Source organism: Falco punctatus (assembly GCF_963210335.1).
Source record: "Falco punctatus genome assembly, chromosome: 11".
NCBI lineage: Eukaryota > Metazoa > Chordata > Aves > Falconiformes > Falconidae > Falco > Falco punctatus.
Window position 1 is genome coordinate 3,019,662 of NC_137591.1, and position 16,314 is coordinate 3,035,975.

At 44.4% G+C, this 16,314-nt stretch overlaps 1 protein-coding gene across 6 annotated transcripts in view; it reads right to left on the reverse strand.

Moving 5' to 3' along the window:
- Positions 1-260: 260 nt before the first annotated feature.
- The window catches only part of ROR1 (receptor tyrosine kinase like orphan receptor 1), a 183,245-nt gene continuing 167,191 nt past the window's right edge, over positions 261-16,314 (reverse strand). For 4 of the 6 annotated variants that reach the window (XM_080407254.1, XM_080407251.1, XM_080407252.1 and 1 more), the window contains one exon: positions 261-14,558. In XM_080407254.1, the coding sequence (XP_080263380.1) occupies positions 13,134-14,558 (1,425 nt within the window). In that variant the 3' untranslated portion in view covers positions 261-13,133. The remainder of the gene's footprint in view (positions 14,559-16,314) is intronic. The other 2 variants (XR_013931253.1, XR_013931254.1) reach the window with 2 other exon arrangements.

Here is a 16,314-nt window from a genome sequence, read left to right on the forward strand (position 1 = left end):
ACTAACAGGAAAAAGAAAATAATTCCTGTTTTTAGCATACAGACCCAAACATCCTGGACTTATGTTGCTTTCTGTAAAAGAGTGGCAGTGAAAGCAGAATGTTTGTTGTAATTTGTTACCTGGCAAAGCCAAGAGAAGACCCTTTAGCTGGCTGGTAAAACTTCAGAGAACAGTCCTCAACATCAGGAAGTTCTACAATGGAAAACAGGGTCTTTTTAAAAATTGCTCGTCTAGATCCTGCTGGCATGAACTGACTGTTCAGTGGGAGCTGTGCTGACTTGGAAACAGTTACCCTCCTTCCCTATCTTGAATAGCATAGGCGAGGGTGCTGTGCCTGCACTTGGATAGGGATTGGGCTCAATCCTTGCTTGTATGCAGCATAACAGGCTATGGGAAATGAAGGAACGTGGAGAGGCAGCTGACCCTTGATCCTGATGGCCACCTGAAAGCACAGCTTGCCTGCCTTCAGGCTCATGGCAACTTCTTTATCATCATCAGACGCCGGACACTTTGTGCCACTGTAGGAAAATATTTACAGGATCCATACCTGCACCCTCCCTCTCCCTGCTGGCACTTACTGAGCAAACTGAGAGTTCTGCCACAAGTTCTCCCCTCCAGGCAATCCATTCTGGCAGCTGATTGCTGTGAAACAGAACCCCTGGGCTTCACCAGCCCACACCCACCCTTTAAAAAGCCTGGAGGAGAACTTGCCCCACTGCATTGAGAGCCAGCATGCTGCTGCTGGGAATCGCTAGGGAAGAGGATTCCTGGCTAAAAAGGGTTTATTTCAGGACCAGCCAGGAAGGAATGACAGATCTGGGCTTCTCTGGAGGCAGAGGACTTTTAGGGACCTTCCTTTGGAAATGAAGGGTTTTTCCTCTATCCCAGAAATATCTGAGCAGAGGAGGTGAAAGAGACTTGAATGAGGGTTTTTGGCTGATTTCACTGGATGGTTTGAATGGACAGAGTTTTGTTTTCTGTTTGTTTCCTTGAACTAAAGCCAATACTTGTTGAGTGGCTGTGCTGTGCTTGGACTGGAGGGTAGGGAAACCAGCTGGTGTCTCAGAGAGAAAATATCAGCACTTCCCATCTCCCTGTTTTATCTCAGCTGTGCTCACCAAGAACGCATGAATCCATGGATCGTGCTGGGGCTCATTCACCGCTACACCATTCGCAAGATCAGGCCACATGTTTGCTTTCAAAACTACTTTTTGTTCATTAAAATCAACACTCAAATTTACTTGTTAAGCAGGTTTTAGAATGGTTTTAAAAGTTTAAAAAATACTTAACATTTATTTATGAATAATAACAAAAAAAGAGACAGTGTTATCTTCTGGGTGCAGGCTCTTTCTAACACACTGCAGTGCCATTTGCCTATACAAAGATCCATTGCTTTTTACCCCTCCTGCTGTGTTTGTGTTTGCTGCATTTTACTGGATTTGAAAGCATCATCTAAAGAAACATAAACACAAGTCTCACACAAGCATAAGTGTCAACCCCCTGATTTCATACTTAATTAGTAAAATTACACGAGTCTATTCTGTTAAATTGGTTGCTTTCCGGCCAGAATAATCATAGTAGCCTTTTAATTTTGGTATTTAAAAAAAAAAAAAGAAGGACACAATCTTCTTGCTCCTTTCAACTTTCCCCTTCGTTCTTTTACAAATCCCAGCAGACAGCTGTAAATAGCATGTGACTTTACCATTTGTTTTACTCATAATCAATATGAAGTTTGGAAAAATCATGCATACACCTAGGGGACATAGTCAGTTATGAGAGTACAGTATCACTTGAAGTGACGGCAAGCAGTGAGGCTGGAAATGAGGACAGAAAGAACAGCAGAGTGCTCCAAGAAAAAATCTGGATTAATTTGTCTTTAAAAAAAACCCCAAAACCAACAAAACCAGAGTGAGCAGTAAATCTGAAGCATAGAGGCCTGTGTAGCAAAATGAAACAACACTTGGTTATCACTGATCTTAAGACTCATCCCAGCACTCTTGACCAAGATTGACAATATGACAGTCCAGAAAACTTAAAAGTAAAATTATCAGCTGCTTTAAAGCATTTTTCTGAAGTGCTGGGTGGGCACATGCCTCTTGAGGAGTTGACTTACATAAGATAAAAGAGTGTAAATCCTAAAGATCAAAGGAACCAGTTAGCCTGGTCTATCTAAAAATTAGCATTGGTAACAACTCCAGTTGTGGTCATTCATTTCATCATCTGTTTTCATCAGAGTTAAGGAGCTGCCAGAAGAGCCACTGGTGAAGAAATGCAGGAGTGAGGAAGAAATTATTCCTGTTTGTGGAGTGGCCAACAGATCCTGTTTACCCCAGCTCAGGAGTCATCTGGGAGTTTGTATTTTAAAATTCACAACTACTACCTAAAGCATATTCTAATATTTTCCAACAGAGAATAAAATTGTTTACTGCTGGCTGCTTCATGAGGGTTCATTCAGCTCCTAAAAAAAATGCTTTCCAAGGGACTTGTGCAGCGTGGCAGGAACCCAGATGACGGAAGCATCCAGTTCTCGGTTTGACCCTGCAGTGATTCACAACACTTAGGCTGTCGGTTGAACATGAGGTGGATGCTGTCAACCTAACACTGTAAGCCTCCATCTTTTTCCTTACCCGGAGAGCAAGTAAAACATTACTTTTCTTTCCACTTCTCAGGGTTGTCGAGGAAGTCTATACATGGCCTCCCAGAGCACCGATCCACGGCACAAAGGGAAAACATCTAGGTGCTGTATAGCTTTAAGATAGGACAGCTGTGTTGCTAGGCTCTAAAGGAGCTAGAGCTCTTTGCCCTGTGTATCTTGTATTTTTAAGTGACCCAAAAGCCTGTCTCCAGACTTCCTATCTATGGGACTATTTGCACGGTTCTCCAGATATGCTCCCATTTTTCTGCCCTGAAAAAATCTGTCCTGGCAAAAACTGTTAAAATTTCTGTCTTTGTCCAAGACTTTTGGACATTTAATGGCCAGGCTAGAACAACAGCTCGACAGTTCCAACCAGCCTGTTGTATTTCAGCTCTGCATATTTTTATAACAAATGCACTGATAAAATGAACAGCAGTATGCAGCAAGTCCTACCTGGAAGGTGTCCCTGCTTCTTATCCTGGAGGGAGATATGGCATATCTCATACCCAGATGACCCCTGACTGTTATCTTCCCCATTCTCCTCCGTTCTTTCTGATTTTTTAGGAATTCACACATTCCTCTCTGAGGTTCTGTTTAACAGTGTGTTTATATGGTCATTGACATAGCAGTTTGGTGAGTCTACCCTCCTCCCCTCCATTGCAAAGAGCTGTTAGGTTGACAGCATCCGCCTCATGTTCAACCAACAGCCTAAGTGTTGTGAATCACTGCAGGGTCAAACCGAGAACTGGATGCTCCCGTCATCTGGGTTCCTGCCACGCTGCACAAGTCACTTGGAACAGCATCATTTTCAGGAGCTGAATGAACCCTCCTGAAGCAGCCAGCAGTAAACAAACACAACTGCCTTACAGTCAGCAAGATGAAAAACAATAGCATGCGAACCAGGCTCTCCCCGTATCCCTGCCAGTCGCTGCAACAGCAAAATATGGGAGAAACAGCACACGACTCTTCTTTCTGCACCAGCATGGAGCGATCCGGCATTTGCACCCTAGACAGCTTTTGGACCACGTGCAGCAGCAGCTTTGGTGTGACACAAACCCATAGTGGTGTTAATTCTTGATCCTGCTCTTATAGTGGTCTGCATATTTTCAGGACCAAGACTAACCACCAGATAAGAAAATAAATGCATAAATTATATTGCAAAGAAATTGCCTACAAAGCGATGTTTGAGAGGAATATTATTCATTCTGCATTGCTGAGCACTCAGAAATTAGGAAATGCCAGATTTATGGCTTCTTGTGCAATTGTCATGGCTTGGCTACTTAGGAAGGCTAGATTCCTTAGGACCGGAGATTTTTTCAGCATAAACTAATCTGTGCCCACATACAGAAGTAATTTTAACTTTCTTATCCAATATCTAATCCATTTCATGTTGACTGTCTTTGGGAAAAAACATCCCTCTTTCAGGATACAGCTTATGTGAGTCTACTTTGGAATAATTATTCCATTTCTGGCACTGTTTCCCACTATACCATAACACAGCATCCAGACCATCTGTTTATTTGTGTCTTCTCTAGTGCTTCTAAGTTATTTGCCAGGATCTGACCTCTTTGCAATGCTAGCACACAAGACACGTACACTGCTTTACATCTGGGACTAATGGTTTTACAGAGTCAGCATCCCACCCACCCTCAGCGTGGCAACTCGATCTCGGGGTTTTGCAGTTCCCCCTGGGACCTGCTGCCCTCTGAGCAGCCTGAACTCCTAACAGAAGTTACTGGAATTATCGGGCTCTGCAAGCAGCCAGCAGAGTGCCAAGGGTGAAGAGGCAGTGACCTTCCAGAGGAAGAAGATGCCCATTTCTCAGCAAGGAGCAGGCACCCACGTAGCTCCTGCTCCCCAGTGAACTCTGTGCGGATCTGTAAGTGTACGACCTTCCATGGCCACAGCTGTACTTCTGACTCAGGTCCTTACTGTTCTGCATCCCCTTCTTCTTCCAGGAGTCAGTGTCACTGTGTGGAGTCATGTTAAAAACCTAATTATTCCGTTTCCTCCTCCTTGTCTACCAGTGTTCTTATTGCATTGGCACAGATATTTTTTGAGGCAGCCAGGGCCATCCAACAAAGCAGCTGCCCAAACGCACAGAAAAGCATATTGACAGCAAACAGCAGTTGGGCTCACGCTGCTCAGCAGTCGTCCTCCTATACTGCTTCCAGAGCAGGCCCAAGGAATCGTGGCACGATGCAGGAGGAATTACAGCAATGTGGTGGTTTGAGCCAGTGCCCAGACCCTGGCAGTCCTGATAGATCCTGCAGGGAATGGGAGGATTTCTGTGCTGGACCTGGCATGCTTAGCCTGAAGTGTGCAGAGCCAGGTAAGGCACTGACCGGAGGAGTGGCTGAGGCGGAGCTGCAGGGGTTTAGATGCAAACTGGTGGGCTGGTGGTACCAGCAGAAACCTGGCCTTCAGCAGGGGGGTGCTCAGCAGAGCTTCTGCCAAGCCTTTGTACCGCCTCGTCTGCCTTTAAAAAAAATCTCTAAAGCATTCAAGTTCTTTGGTGCACAGAAGTATTTCAGAGGCAAGAAAATAGGTGATGAAGCATAACGACAGAATAGCAAATACCATTTCTAAGGTGTCTCCTGAGCTAAGCCCACTTGGTGCCTCGTAGCCCTGTGAGGCAAGGCAAGACGGTGCGTGTGGGCACCGGGCCACCATGGGGCCACCGGTGGCAGCTGGTTACCTGTCCCACAGCTCACGGTGGAACCTGGGAATGAGCTGGGCTTGGTGTGCAGTGAAGTTTATTTAAGCTACGTTGTTTCAGCATAATGATTTGGGGTAATTCCAATGCAAACTGGAGACAGCAGTTTTTAAAGAACACATGCGGCAGCCTTCACTGGCGTGGTTTAGTTCTGTCTGCTGGAAGGCTGGGTGCGGGCAGGGTTATTCCACTGGCCCGAGGCAGCGTGGAGGTGGCCTGCGGGGAGCTGGGCAGGGGGCATGGGAGCCGGCCTGGCAGCTGCCAAGGCTCATCTGAGGGCTGTGTGGGGCACGGGCAGTGCCACTGCCATAGCCACCCTGAGGTAACGCACCCTGGGGTGCTGCCAGGGGGGCTCGGGGGGTCGTGTGCACCATGTTCCCCCTGACCAGGCCCAGCTCTGCAGAATGGGGGGTCTTCCCCCTCCTCCCTGGTTGCAGAGGCCCCCCACCTTTGTTTCCCATCCCCTCCTACCTGCCATGCTGTGGTGTTCATGCCGCTGCAGTCCACCGCCCCATCCCCCCACCCTCCTGTCTCCCTTCGCCACCTCCCTGCTCTCCCAGCTCCTACCTCAGCCCCCACCGCCTCCACCCGGCCGCCCCGCTTCCCTCAGGTGGCTGCATTTTCCCAGATGCAGCATTTCCCTGTGCCGCAGGGACTGTCGCTCTTCCGCAGCTCCACAGGACCTGTGCCAGCATGGGCCCGTACCCCTGGGGAGTGTGATGGTGGCCTCGCCATCCTGTGCAGCGAGGAAGAGGATGCACAAAGGCCGTTAGTGCCCGGAGTGAGGTAACTCACGCCTGGTCAAGGGGCCGAGTAAAACACGTCCATTTAACGGGATGCACCGGCCATGTGTTGTCCAGCTCTGCCCAAAGGCAGAAACTCTGCCTCAAGCAGCACTTTGGGCTTGGGGAAGAAGGGCTACATACGGTGTTCAGAAACCACTTGTCCTTTTCTGCTTCTTTTGGCCTTAAAATGTAGGAAGGTGTGTGTGAAGGCAGGTGAGCTCGCGTTAAAGGGTGTTTTTTCCGAGGGTGAGATGTTTTGCTCACTCTCCCCATGGCTCTGGCCAGCGGCTGAGTCACCCCACGGCTGCCCCGGAGCGAGCGCCCAGCACCGGCGAGCTGGCACTGCTGCTGCAGGGACCCAGCCATGGCAGCACCTCCGCCTCCCACGGCTCTGCACCGGCCCAAGGCAGCTCCTTCTGTTTGTGCTCAGGAAATAAATATTATCCTAGTTCCCACTGGTTACTATTCTAAATTGTTATTGGATGTTTTTTAAATTCTGGAAATACCTACCAAAATCATCTGAGTGTGTACAGCTACGTGTATGCACACACACAAACATAGGCACATCGTACTCCAAGCACCAGCTGTGGTTTAAAAACTCATGTGCTTCTTAGGAATCTAATAGATATTTCTGCTTTGTTTTAAATTCCTCAGATGAGAAAAAAAAAATAATAACCCAACTTCTTCATACAGGCTGTAGGTTGCAGCATTGCAAAATGTTCTTTTGCGTCTTAAGGTCAAAACTCATTAACACGCAGCTGCTGTTGCCCTCGCAGGAGCAGATAAACCACGTGGGTCAGGGTACAGATCACAAAATCAAGGCAGTACCAAGGTTGCCAGTTCAAAAGAGTTAGACACCGTTCCAAAATGTGTTGCACTGTTAAATGGGAAATAGAGGCCACCACAGATGCTTCTAATAATTCCAGTTTCAAGTCAATTTTCCCTCCTTTGTCTTAAAGAGCTTTTGATGTGCAGTCACAATATTGTCTCTCTCTCTGTTTTTAATAATTTTATATTACCTCAGCAATATAACTGTCCTCAAATATAGTGATCTTTAATCTTTGAGAGATCAAACAGGAAGAAATATGATGGGATAGAGAGTGACTGACTTGGGGGCAATATTCTCTCCTCCTATAAAAGATAGCCCACAGCAAGATAAAAATTGCTTCTCAGATTCCATGAACATCACATCTTTAAGAGAGGCTTTCAGGCCCACGGAGAGCAGACTTGGGGCCACAAAAAAACATTGCTGCTGAAGATGCAGCCAAAAGCAAGCATGCTCTCACAGAACTCAAGGATGTGGTTTGGGCGACTGCATGCTTTAAGATTGGTCCCAACACCCTCAGACCTCCTCAGTTTAGCCGTGCTCTGCAAGCCTGACAGCCGAGAACCGCTTGGCTACTGTCTTTTTGCTGGAATGAATGTGCTGGCTCTGTCTCAAGCCAAAAAAATATCTGGGACAAAGGTGTGAGGCTACGTACCACGAAGACATTGTGATAGCTGGGGAAGGGAACTGAGGAATCAGCATGCAGATCTTACAGACACAAAGGAGGTGCTCTTCCAAAATGCAGCCAGTGCTTCCTCTCCCAAAGGCATTTGCTCTCTATTAGCTTAGCCCAGGCAGAAGCCCAGTTGCCTCGTTTTTCCACTGAGGTTCTCCAGCCGAACCAGAGGTGGTGAAGTTCAGCTTAGCATGGCTGCTCGTTCCACTCCCTGACCACAGGATGATGATGAATTCATATTCTCAAGAAATACTGGCTAAAATACTGTAACATACAGTAAAGAGGCTGTAATTTTTCCTGCAAATAAAAAACTGACCTTTTCTGGTTTATTGTAGTACTTTGGAACCAAAGTCAGCCTTTGTACAAAATTGTTCTTTTCAACAAAAATGTTCACGTTTCTCTTTGCTGGCTTGGGACCCTGCTTTATGGCACGCTCTGTGCCTGTGCCAGAGCTGTTTGTGAGCTTGTGCTGCGAAATCAGATTTCTCACAGGTACGGCCGAAGGTGTGGGGTTTCACCAGGCTCGTTGGAACTGCCAAGGACTCTCCAGCAGGCAGAGAGCCCAATTCAGGCACCGCTAAACTCAGTGCAAAGGCTCTGGCTTTCAGTGTTTTATGCCAAGCTGTAAGGAACAGTAAGAATTTTTTTCACAGAACTGGCCATCCTACAAGATTACCATCTTTGCTGCACAAAGACAGCCCTCTGCCTCCCTACCTGCAGCTCTACCGTGTTGATGAATTTCTAATTAATATATATAATTCATAACCAGTTATTGTACCTTATGCTTGCATGGAGAAGGTAGATGATAAAGTCAGAGCCACCTTGGTGCTCCAATGTACTGAACACCTGGTGTGACAAGGTGTGCGAGGACGGAGGGTGGCTTAGCGCCTCTGGGAAGGAGCCCTGGCTGCGTAGCTCCTCTTTCCAGCCTGAGCTGCGCCTGGCCTGCCTTGACCAACCTAGGCCTGGTGGTATGGAACAGGAGAAAATCAGCGCCCTTTGGCGAAACTCCACTCTGTGAGGGGGCAAAGGCAAGGTTTGGACATACTGAAAAGAGTGAATCCTGCCAACAAGCCAAATACCTGCTGATAAACACCGTAACTAGAGCCAAGAGCTGTTGAAGGCACTCATTCCGCAGAAGCGGGTCCGCAGGGAACAGCATGTGTTTGTATTTGAGAGGGTGTTTGCACCGCCTGCCTCGTAGCCAGGAGTGTTTCGAGTTAGGTGGATATTTTAAAGTCCTCCTGGTGAATGTAGGTTACAGAACAGTATTGGAACAACAAGCAAATGTAAAGAGTATTTCCAAGCAACCTTCTTGGAGATCCTTATTCATGCAAAGCAAATAATAGATTCCTTTTTGACAATTTCTCACGCTCCAGATAAACATATGCTGGTGTTTCTGAGTTTTCCAGCCCAAATTTCTGCACAAGTTCTGTCTCTGCTTTACCTTCTGCTTTCAATCCAGAGAATGCCAAAACCCACTGTAATCGCTCCTCTGTGGGAACAAAGGATACACATCTCCATTTCAGACTCTGCATTTTGGTCTTTAAATCAGCAAATATTTATTCTCTTTTACAAAAATATAAGCTAAGCTGGAGGGAATGAGATTCTCCAGACTGAAGGCTTACTAAACAGTGTTTATTCAGAGTTTCATTTCCAAACCTCTAGAGCTTCTCAATCCATTACTGCATTTCCAACAGTCTTGGCTGCCCCATCTCTTTGAAGGAAGAAGGGATGATGATTCTAGCATGTAGCATTAGGAATCTGGAAAATTCCCTTTTCCTTCGTTTGCCACGAAAATAGCCTTCATCTGTATGTTTGCATTCCCACCTGAGGAGTAATTCCTTAATTCTGGCAACATTTATTTTCAGCATTATCTAAGTGGTTTTTAGAAGACTTCCCCTCCCTCCCCCCCCCCCCCCCCCCAATCTCTCCCCAGTGAATTCCTGCCTCTCTGTGTTAGCATTTGTTCCCTATGCACCGGCTGTGAGCCAGACTGTGATTTCAGCCTCGCAGTTCACAAACTTCGCCTGCTGAGCGGGAGAGGGGCAGGAAGAGGTCTTTGCAAGCGTTTTCAGGTGTATTGTTCAGTGCTGGTTTACATCTGTGAGTCTAAAAATATTTTAACCCTAAGGACCCAGCTTACTTTCAAATAAAGGAAAAACCCTAAACTGAGCCGTGAGGGGGCTCGCACTATAGCTCCTGGTTTTTTAACGTAAAACCACAAAGGGTATGAGGGACTGTTTTATGACTCCCATTGCTGCTCCATGAAGTATTAGGTTACTGCTTTCCTATCAGGGTGATCAAAGCTAAGTATGCAAATTCACAGCTAAGCTTACCTGCGTAAGACGGCAGTCCTGGGGGAGCCAAGCCTGTGTAGTATTGATGGGAGGGCGGTTTGACTCGAGCGTGGTTCATGCTTCTCTTTACAGAATTGAACTGAATTACGGCATTACGCCCAATGCATTCAGCTGTGACCTGATGGGACATGCATCACTTGTCCGATGTCCCGTGAGCTGGCTCTGTGGCTGCCTTTGCCTGGTTCCATGCCTGCCTGTGCAGGTGAAAAGAGAACCTCCTGAAGAGAACTTCCATTTTCTTCACACGTGCACTCTGAAGGCTGTTGCTTGACAGCAATGAGCAAATACTTTGATCTCATGGATCACGATATCTCACCATCTTCTTTGGCCATGTTTTTGCACAAATGTCTGTGTACCAGCCTGGCACAAATACCCCTATTTCTGCATTGACTTCATTGACAGCATGTTCTTTACTGAAGATTTTGCAGTAACAGCATAACCTAAGGGCCACAGACATGCTTGGCTGCATATAGTTTCTTACGGTTCTGAAACCAGACACTTAGGAAACGGCAGACTGTCTTTGAACTGGCACTGTTGAAATTTTAAGCCCTTAAATGGTCTAAGTGAAGAAATCCCATAGGAAAAATGAGCAGGAAAAAAGGCTTCTTCCTTCTCAGTGTGTTTGACGCTTAAGTTGCAATAATTGTTTGCACTGATGCAACCACTGGAGAAAGTATGCAGGAGCAGGTGAGAGAAAAGATGACTTGGGAACGACAATACAGTTGGCATCTGTTGAACGAGATGCCAAGCGAGCGCTGCAAAGCCGTGCATGTACATGTGTGAGGGCAGCTCCCGAGCTTCTGGTTATGTTAATAGCTACGGCTCACAGCAAAACCTCATCCACTCCTGCAAAACACCTCTGATCAAAAGTTATTTTTTGCATCTGAGTCTGGTAACCTGACACAGATACAGAAGTTAGTAAGTTTTAATTATTATCTGAATCTTCAGTCAAAACTAAGTTTTAGCTGACACATACCGTATTTTCATTACTGATGCAGATGTGAATTCAATCCACACGGAAGCTGACATCTCAGGTTCATAAAGTATCTCAGAGGTCACAGAAGTCCTTACTATGTGATTACTGGCTGTTCTTAATCTGCAAGTACAGTTTCATGCCTGTGCAATGGAGAGGAAGCTTGGCAGCTCCGGGTGCTGCAGCAATACAATGTACCGTGAAAGCTCAGGCGATGCAGCAGGACGCAAAACCTCAGTGAGGAGCTGAAAGGGCGATGCTGGCCCTCGGTACAGAGCTCAGCGGCGCCGGTGAGATCACAGCCAAGACGGCATCATCCTCACAGGGCAGTGATGCCATCCTGCTTCTTTGGTGCGCTCTGCAAATATTTACAGTCACATATTCATTTAAGCCTCTGTACGTTACCCCTCAGTAATCTGTGCCTGCAAATGTTATTTGCAAAACTGTCGTGTCCCGTTCAAGGCAGCATTTCGGCAGACTCCTTCCTTGCCTGAGCTGCGTGAGCAATTTCAGTGCTGTGTTAATTAAGAAGCACTTCAAATATCTTACACCAAGGTGGAGGAAATATCGACATGTTTATGTTAAAACAACATTTTAATAAACAGCAGCATAAAATAATCAGTGTTTAATATCATCTCTGGCATGTGAAATACAAAAATGCACATATCTTAATTATAAAATAGCCTTTGTTATTACATTTTCATGCTTGCCTAATTGAAATGCCCATAATTAATAAATCAATCATCAAGTAATACAGTGATTAAATGCATGCAGTGAAAACAAAGAAAAATATTTGTATAAGGTAGTGGCTGAATATCACCATAATATATTTCAAGAACATCTACATCAGGTTAAAAGCAAAAAGAAACAGACCAAGATATAAAACGCAGAGATGTATTTTCACTTCTGCTGTACAAAACATTATCACACTTCTGTGCAAAAACGTAAAAATAAAGTCATATTATACAACATTGTCAACTGAGCAAAAGATTGTTCTCGTTCCGTGTACAATAAAAATACTTTTCAGTACAAAAAAGTCTGTGAAAAACTGTAATGTACACAGCACTTTTGTAACTCATAAAAGTGGTTTCAAATGAATAATCTAGATTGCTTATACCTGAATGATTTTTTTAGTAAATATACAAATGTCATATTTCTAAGTTGAAAGTTAACACTAATTCACATTATTAGAATTGCTAGACAAAATTGCTATCAATGGATTTGCTGCATGATGGAATGTGAGTTTCCCTTTTTCAGGGTTCCTGGAGTCATAGTCACTGAAATTACACATTGATCTGAAACAATAAATATTCCTGGGAAAACTGATTGTCATATATAAAATTGTGGTTTGGAGCCTTTCCATTACACAGTTGCATAGCAACAAAAGGATATAAAATTTCTGCTTTAACTACTAGATTATGAAATGTTATCTTTGAATAAGTTGATTCAGGTTCTGAAATTAAAACACTTTAATTTCATTTCCTTTAAGGCAATTTCTTAGAACTCCAGCCATCTTTAGCAGCCAACAGCAGGTGACTTTTGTAGACTGCAAGTTGATAACTCAAGTTATTGTGCTGTCATATAAATGACTTTTTTTGGTCTGAATCTGAACTCAGACTCCCAACTTAACGAAAGACCAAAATCCTACCTGAAGAAATTTATTCAGATCACATATTTGAGACATAATCCTTGACTGCAAAATTTACAAATAGTTTAACGAGCTATTGGAACTGAAATTGCACACCCAGTAGATCTCTGAATATTTGCATCTCCCAAAAAAAGAGACAAATATTAAAATATGTTTTCAGTATAAAAAAGTTTCTGTGATTTAAACCACACCAGAGGTTTAAAAAGCTGTGAAAAACATATGATAAAATGTTTTTAGTTAAAAAAAAAAAAAAAAATCTCCTTTCCCCCTTTTGAATTGTCGGTGGCACTTAAAAGAAACGTGTCCATTGACAGAGCTGAGTATCCATACCACAGCGATCTTTGCCTGGTTGCGTCTGCCCATCTTGTTAAGCAGTTACACTTCACAGAAGATACTTGCTGCAATGTCTGTTAAACAACCAGAAGAATCTTTAATAAAATATTTGAATATAAATCTTTTCTACGACTTTCTAGTTTGTGTTGTAAATAGTTATATTTACAAAGGCCTCACTTATTTACAATTCAGCTGAAATCATAGATTCATTCGGTCCATGGATGCTGGAGTCTCCTAATAGGGAAGACTGCTTTGAGTCAATTTTGTACGGTTTTTGAGTTTTATTTCCAAAAACTGTAATACCGATTCCCCCCGGATGACTAGGAATTGACATATGAGATAGCAAAGGAATATTTGCTTCCTGGTTGGATCCTGAAGATGGCAGGCTAGTGACGTGACCTGTGCTAGTGGATCCGCTGGCGCTGCTGGGAGAGCGACTCTTTGGAGGAGGACAGTGCTGGATCACCCTGGGTGGCCCTTGCGGTTGGTAGTGGGCAGCTGGGAAAGCAGCATATCCTGGTGGAATCGGGTACCCATTGATCGGGATGTATCGCTGGTTTTGAGGTATTGGCGGTCCGATGAACCCGGCGATTTGGCCTTGGGGTATTCCTTGTGCTGGAAACATGTAGTTAGGGTACCTAGGATTGCTGAGGTTGCTAACTGGGCTTGCGCTGAGGGAAGTCGTTTGAGTGGTAGCGTTCCCACCGGAGGGGGTAGTAGAACTAGTGTGACTTGAAAGACCCTCCCATGAGCGCAGCCTGGCATGGATTTCTTTGAATCGTGGCCTCCGGGATGGCAGATCATGCCAGCACTCTGTCATCAGGCTATACATTCTGGGAGGACAGTCTTCAGAGCATGGCAGCAGTTGTCTTTTCCTGATCATCTCTATGACTTCTTGGTTACTAAATCCGTAATACGGTTGCAGCCCAAAGCTGAATATTTCCCACAAAACAACTCCAAATGACCAAATATCTGAATCGGAAGAGAACTTGCCATACATAATTGCCTCTGGTGGCATCCAGCGAATGGGCAAGAGAGACTTGTTTTGAACTCTGTAATAATCTGCCGAGTAGATTTCTCTTGAAAGTCCCAGGTCCGAAATTTTCACGTGAAGTTGTTCTCCAATTAGAATGTTACGAGCAGCAAGATCTTTATGGACGAAAAAATGACTTGCCAAGTACTCCATCCCTGCGGCAATCTGGACTGCGATATGCAGGAAATCCCCATGGTCCAGGCTGGATTTTACAGTCCCATCCTCGTCGCTGCTGCATCCCACATCTGAATGCGGCGATCGCATGATGAGAAACTCATGGAGGTCTCCTTGGTTCATGTACTCAAAAAGCATGCAGACAGGTTGTTCCTGGGTCACAACACCTAAGAGGCAAACAATGTTAGGGTGATGGAGCTCGGCCATGAGAGATGCTTCTTGCTGGAACTCTGCCCACTGCTGGGGGTTGTTAAAGTCTTTTAGTGTCTTGATAGCAACGAGCTGAGCGTGATCCATGCCTGGGAGGTAGAGATGTCCCTTGTAGATCTTGCCGAAAGCACATTCACCCAGTTCTTCCATGAAACGAACAGCAGATAGGGGCAACTCCTTAGCCTTACTCTGTTAAAGAAATGACAGCAAAACCACGTCAGAAAAACAGGATTGAAAATGTGGTTTTAAGTAAAAGATCTTTTTGCACAGGATGTCTGAGAGCCAAACGGGCAGCAGAGGAGTTCCCTGGGCTCCATACCCGTTTGGCAACGACCCTGCTCAGCCCTGTGAGATGCTGGCACTGGTGTGACGGCACCAGCCCCAGGGCCAGGGACAGCCTGAGGGACACCAGTATCCCACCATCAGCAAAGCTCAGGGCTGAGTGCTACCTAATCTCTGCCCTCCATGCTCCAAACCTAAATTCAGAATTACTTTTTACCCTCTAGACAAGATCAGATAAAAGTAGCAAGTATTAGATCAAAATATATGCAGGAACCATCAGCATTTCAGCAAAGGCATTTATATACTTGGGCTCAGGCACGTATATGCTTAAAATTGAATCTGACTAATTTCAGGAATTGAGGCAATTCACAGTCTTTAAGTAAGTACATGCTGAAGCGTTTTCTGGGCCAGGGCCTAAAGTTTTAGGAGAATATTTTTTTATTTTAAAAATTCTGTCCTTGTAGCCAATTTTTCCTTGACTTTGCTATTAACCTTCCAATGCACAGTAGAGACTATTTCTGCTCACACTTGACGGAATGTTCAATCCAAACAGGATTTTCCAGGCAGGACAGAGTCAGCTGGAAAAATGAAATAGTGGTCAAAGGAGAAAGGCAAAGTGTTTTAAAACTCTATTGTTATTCTGGGTGCATATATTCACTCTTAGGCCATAAAGAAGCTGGATTATTCTCAGACATTAACTTCCACTCGTGCTTGTAACACCTAGACCCAAACATACTAATTTAGGGTCCTCAGTATAGCCATAGGTAGTAATTTAAGATTACTGAGTGTGGGATCTATGTTTCATAAGTTAGTGTAAAAATTATCATTTGTATTCCTGAAATCACGTAACAGCAGCTTTACAGTGGCAATACAGAAGAACTGACATTTTAAAAAATGATGAAGAAATGGCATTTTAGAATAAATGAATTCTAATCATATTGACCACTTACGACTTTCAGACAATCACTGCAACAAAAATAATAATAATAACAATAACAACAATAACTATAATAATAGTACTAATAAAAACAACAACAACAATAATAATAATAATAATAGCAGCCATTTGAGCAGGCAGCCAGTAGACTGTATGGCGATGGCAGGAAATTAGCTATATTGTTGAGAAACAGATGGTTTGTATTATACAAATCCTTTAGGCTAAAACTTGTTTAGGTCTGGCATATTGTAAATTATATTTTAGTAATGAAAGTGAAATGACCTTTGTCTGACCTGAGGCTGGATTCGTCTGTTTGAACCAACATAGTGGAAAACTATGAAAGAAAATGAAGTCATAAAGTTTTGGCAGGAAGGGCTCACTTCAAGTTAAGCGGTTATAAATCTGCTTAGTTTTTGTTTGACAAGTATTTGTCATACATCGGTGTACAAAATGTAAAGAAGTGTAAAATACATACGAGGCAGCACGCCAAAGTAAACTGAGTACAAAGGGAGAGCAGCAAGAGCGAAGCCCACCGCCTCTATCTCTTTATCGGCTCCTTCCACTAGGTGAATGACAAGACGAGCTTAGTTTATTATATTTTTGGAAGGCAATTAAAATCCCTTAAAGCTGAGACAGGCTTTTGGATTAAATGCTAACGGTTTTATTTGCATGAGCAAACACACATCTATCTCAGTTGGAGCCTGAAGCCTAAGCATGTTTTTATCC